This window comes from Poecilia formosa, unplaced genomic scaffold (genome assembly GCF_000485575.1).
Source record: "Poecilia formosa unplaced genomic scaffold, Poecilia_formosa-5.1.2 Scaffold481, whole genome shotgun sequence".
NCBI lineage: Eukaryota > Metazoa > Chordata > Actinopteri > Cyprinodontiformes > Poeciliidae > Poecilia > Poecilia formosa.
This window is the reverse complement of record NW_006800420.1, coordinates 242857-248213: the sequence shown is the minus strand read 5'-3', so window position 1 is coordinate 248213 and position 5357 is coordinate 242857. Positions and strand designations below refer to the sequence as shown.

At 45.2% G+C, this 5357-nt stretch overlaps 1 protein-coding gene across 1 annotated transcript in view; it reads left to right on the top strand.

The window, feature by feature from the left end:
- The first annotated feature begins 2705 nt into the window (after positions 1–2705).
- The window catches only part of LOC103156437 (neuronal membrane glycoprotein M6-a-like), a 14415-nt gene continuing 11763 nt past the window's right edge, over positions 2706–5357 (top strand). Inside the window, exon 1 of the mRNA XM_007578483.2 lies at positions 2706–2933. Within this exon, the coding sequence (XP_007578545.1) occupies positions 2897–2933 (37 nt within the window). The 5' untranslated portion in view covers positions 2706–2896. The remainder of the gene's footprint in view (positions 2934–5357) is intronic.

Here is a 5357-nt window from a genome sequence, read left to right as displayed (position 1 = left end):
CATGTTGGAGGTAAAAACTAACCAATTAAATTATTGCAATATTATATTTACTAATAAAGATGAGGAATTATTTTATTGAGGAAAATAAAAATTCTGCCTGCAAAATCTGGAATGATTGTAAATATTTGATTCCTAAATTATATTTTCATAAATTGGGTCAATAAATGTTGGTTTTTAAAATGTTCAATAAGTTTGATCAGTTATTTTAAAGGTTTAACTAGTTTCCAGTGAACTGTAAGGTACACCCTGGTTTCTGTCTGGTTTCCGTTGTGAAAGTGACCCCTGACCCCTGACCCAGATGGGGGTCCAGGGGCCACTGGTTTGGTTGGTGTGGCTCTACTGGCAGCACAGATTGAGGAACAGAAGAACGAGACTGTTTGCTACCAGCATGAGACAAACCAGAGTCTCGTGTTTTCATCGCTCCAGTTCGACAGTCCGGTTCATCCCCGGGTCCAAATTCAGAAAACTCCATGTTTTCTCTTCAGGCAGTTATATGCAGATCAAGCCCATTGTGATGGTTGTTACCGGTGGAAACGATGTTTCCTGCCCCAGGTGGGGCAGCCGAGTCGCCAGGCTTTGACCCGCAGCCCGGTGAAGGAACATGGTTCCCTTTCCAGGGGTTCATCACCTGAGGGACGGGCGAAGCGGTCGGCTGCAGCGTGCGATGGGTGGCGGTCTGATCCCGGGCTGCTGATGCTGGCTCTCAGGATGTGGAACGACTCCTCTGGTGGGAGGAGCCACCAGGAGCCTGAGCTGGTGAGGTGGAGAGGTTCTGTGAGGGATGCTGTCGGGCTGAATGTAGTCCGATCGGGTCTTTTTGACCTGTGGGACCCCAGAAGCTGTGCGTAGGAACCAACTGCCTCAGCAGAATGTGGATCAGATGGTTGATGAGGCAAAACTCAGTGAATTGCTGGAGAACAACTTCTGTAGGCGTTGAGGTGTTTCTGGTTCCTCTTCTGAAGTCTCAGGTGGGGAAAGCGGTGGCCTGTTCATGGTGGGGTCGGTGAGCTGCTGACCTCAACTCGGCCATCCTGGGCAGAATACTTCAGCGACCTCAGTCCCACCAACACATCTTCCTCTGGAGAAGCAGAGCCGCGTTACCTTGGGCTGGGCTCTCCAGTCTCTGGTCCCAAGGAGGGAAAAAGTCCTCGGTGGCAAGGCCCCGGGGGCCGACTACATCTGTCCTTAGTTCCTTAACACTCTGAATGTTAAGGGGATTGGAGCTGACGTCCATGGGTCAGTTACTGGCAGGGGGAGACCACAGCGTGGGGTTCACGCTCTCTTAAAGCTTCCCGGGAAGTTCAGGAGTTCTGGAAAGGAGGGTCCATCGGACAGTTGAATCTTGGATTCAGAAAGAACAAGTGGTTTTGGTCCAGGACCCTCAGAAAGGATGCAAGGGAAATCGTACCTGTGTGTCAGGGGCCAGTGGATGGCATTCGGCCGTGTCCCTTTGGGCCGCACCGCCAGCAGACGTCAGGCTCAGTTCCAGGGAGAGTTGGACTCCACCAAGGCTGCTCTTCAGTTCTGTTCGTAACCTTTACGGACAAGATGCTGGTCATCAGGAGGGACTCGGAGTCCAGCAGTCAGAGGCTTCAGGTGGGTTTTCAAGGAGTTCTGGTGAAACGTGTTAATGAACCTCAGAACATCTGAAAGATGAATTATCCACAGTGAAACACTGTGTAGAAAACAAATGGTGCTTTTTGTGGTTTGCATCATTATTGTCTTCGTACTGTAATTCACATAATTCATGACCAAATTAAATGGAAATCAGTTGGATACAATTATTTGTTATTATTTTTAAGATACACGTTGCTTTAGGCTACATTTAGTGTGAAAGGGATCCGTTATTAGTTGTAACAGTGGACCTTATCTAGGAAACATTTATTTCACATAGAAAACAGTAAAAATATTCTATAAATTTAATAAAATATTGTTAAATGAATGTTAATGCTGCAGCATCAGGTTTATGCTAGCAGCTAGCGCGCTAACTCCGCCCAGAAAGATGAGTGAATTTAACTCAATAAGAGACGTTCAGCGTCTGAATATGAACCAAACGTTAAAACAACGAGGAGGAGCGATGAAGATGAGGAAGAGGAGCGGTGACTGAAGCTGGTTACGGTTAGCATCAGGATCAAAACATTTTCTAAAATATTTCAGAATGGTTTGTTATGAAGTTGCTTCACATCCGACTTTATCTTCCAACTGATTTGTATCAAATTTCTGTCCAATGGGAGCAAAGGTCATCATCCACCTGGCTTTAATAAATTATAATCCGCTTATAAAAGCACAAAGTGAAAACCAAAGTCCACTTTTGGCTTTTGGACACCAATGAAAGGAGATTCAGATCCTTCAGTCTCATGTCTGCTGGTTCCTCATCAGCCGGAATCGAACCACCGACTGCAGGAACCATCCTGTTGCACTTTGTTTAGGTTCCTGTGTGACCAAAACGTTTCAGCCATCGAGCAGCTGCTGTCTTCTGGAGGCTGTCGGGAAAAATGTGGATTTGTTTTATGTAATTGAAAATTAAAAATATGAATCAATCTGGTCAGAAAGATGGAATAAAGACTTGGTCAGATTCAGTGTTTTTTATTTTTACTTTTTCTATCGTTTAAAATGTATTTTTGGACATAAAATTCATGGCTGCAGATTTAAAAATCTGCTTGGAGAATGAATCTGAGGACGGAAGCGGTGATAGGATGCTGGAGAAGGCGAGAGAGAGCAGAGCGTCGAAACAGGGACTTCCCTTAGCCTCCATCATCTGCAGGGAGGGAAAACAGGCATTCACACACACTCTGCCTCCCACGTACACACACACGCTCTCTGTGCTGAGCGCTAGCAAGAGGCTTCACACACGGCTTCTCACGAAATCCAGACAAAGGGAGTGTAACCTGCAGCGATGGAGGAAAACATGGATGAATCCCAGAGCCAGAAAGGTAGGAAGGACGAGGCGGTTGCGCTCTCGGTCTCCTCAGGTTGAGTTTTTCCGTCGTTCTGCTCATCGTCCCAATCGGTGGATCCTTTGTGTGAGCGGCAGGAAAACCTGCATGTTTCTGTTTGTTCCTGCCTCGGTGTTCAGAAACGGGAGTCGCTGTGAATCTTAATGACTCCGTCTGCATGTCGCTGCTGATCTTTCTGGATCGTTTTCCAGCGCCTCCATGAATGGATGCATCAATAAGCAGATTGTTTGGGCTGAGTTCTGGAGGCTGGACGGACAGATGGACGGCCAGATGGATGGATGGATGGATGGAGGAGGTGGGAGTGGCTCGGGGGAGGAAAGGGGCAGAAAGAGGGAGGGCGCGGGGCAAAAGCGTGAAATGAAGAGTAAAAATGAGCGGGAGGGGTAAGTGGGGCAGTGATTGATGCCTCCGTTGGGATTTTCTTTGTTCGCCTCCATTGTTGGCGCTTCACGCCTGTCTGAACGCCTCTTCCTCTCCCCTCCTCACCCTTTCCCTCCATTTTCTCCATCTCTCCATCGAGGCCTCGTTTTCTGGCTCTGAATCTTTATTCTCTCCCGTTTCTCCATTTTCACAGTTTTAAAAAACATTTTAAGTTTGATTTCATCTTCCAGATCAACATTAGACCAAAAACATTCATGCTTTTCTTTTTAAATTGATTTTGATGGCTGTTGTTGTCGTCGGTGTTAAAAATGGGCGTGTCCCTCATCTTCATCGCTCCTTCATCATTAAACTCCCACATGAAGCTTCAGAATCAACAACAGCCGAGACGTTCAGCCAGAACATGAACATTTCTGCTGATGGACCGTAATAATCTTTATCATCCTGTATCTATGGAGACCCGCAGCGGTCTGCCTCCTGGGCTGTGATAGGTCGGTTTGTGAGCTTTTTCTGGAAGGATCGCTCCAGCCAATCAGAGAGCAGTGTTCACGCAAACATCGTTCTTCATCCCAGGACTTTCCAGGTTCCTCCTCCCTCCTGTGCAGCCTGACCTCTGACCTCTTTAGCTCAGGAATGAGGCAGGAAACTGGACTGTTCATCTGTGACGTCATCCCTCATTAGTTATTACACTTGGTTAAGGTTAAATATGCATTTACATTAAAACTGATAATATACTGACACATATGTCAGTTTTTATTTGGGAAAAATAGAATTGGAAACATTTTAAAAAATGAAACTAACAGGAAAGACGTTACTTTATGTTATGAACTTTAAGAGCGATTAAAATATTAGGGAACTCTAAAATTAACCACATTAAACAGATTGTTATCCTCATCATTAATATGAATGAAAATCAGTTTTATTTTTAAGGTTATCGTGTATTTCTGCTTTGTGTTCTCAGCAGAATCAGGAGAAATAGTTTGTTCATGTTTTCCTAAATGACCGTGAACACACCGAGCTGATTGGACTAAATAATGAAACTCTTGTTTTAACATAATGTTTGTCATGTAACAGACATTTTAATAACGTCCTAAAAGTGTCCCGTCACTGAGTGATGGCAGAACATCCAGTCAGGATTTCAATAATAAAATCTGAACCTTTCAAACATCAGCAACCAGGACGTTTCGGTGACGACGTGTCGCCATGGCAACAGAAACAGCGTCCATGTTGAAGTCTCAGGCCCTAAACGTGTCTCAGCTGCGTGATTTCACTGGTATGAATATAGAAATATATAAAACTTTATTAGAAATGGGATTATTTGAAGGAAGGCAGGGAAAAGGCTTAAATCACAGAAGGACAGAGAGAATGTAAGATAATATCGTGTTTCTGCTTCTTCATCTGCAGAAACAGAAACAAATCAGAAAACTGAAAAAACAGCAAAAACAATAAATACATATAAAAATAAGAACAGCTGAAGAGGACACGGCTCTGGTTAATACAGGATGTATTTAGTGGCCCAACATCTGAAAACTCCTGAACGTAAACAGGAAGGCAGATTTAGGGTGTGCAGTACCCCGAGATGGCCTCCAGGGGCGCTGATGTGGGTCAGGACTAAAGCATTGGTTGAAGCGCTGCTGCCTTGCAGCAGGAGGGTTTTGGGTTTGAGTCCCAGTGTGGGGTTGGCATGTTCTCCCTGTGGTGTGAAGGTTCTGTCTGGGTCCTCCAGCTTCCTCAGCTGGTCTCTGAGTGTGGCTGTTTGTCCTGTGATGGACTGGAGTCATGTCCAGGTTGTCCCCCGCCTCTCGCCCAATCACCTCTGGAACAGCATCAGGATCTGCTTATTAACCATTTATATACGCTAGCTTAGCTAAAGCTAACCTGCAGACCAATAAACTAAACAATATTCCCTTAAAATGACAATAAAAGACATTTATGGACCTCCACAGGTTTGATGTCCTCTATGCAGGGTTGGAGACGAAGCTCCAATCAGGAGGATCAGATTGATAAAAGTCGACTTTTATC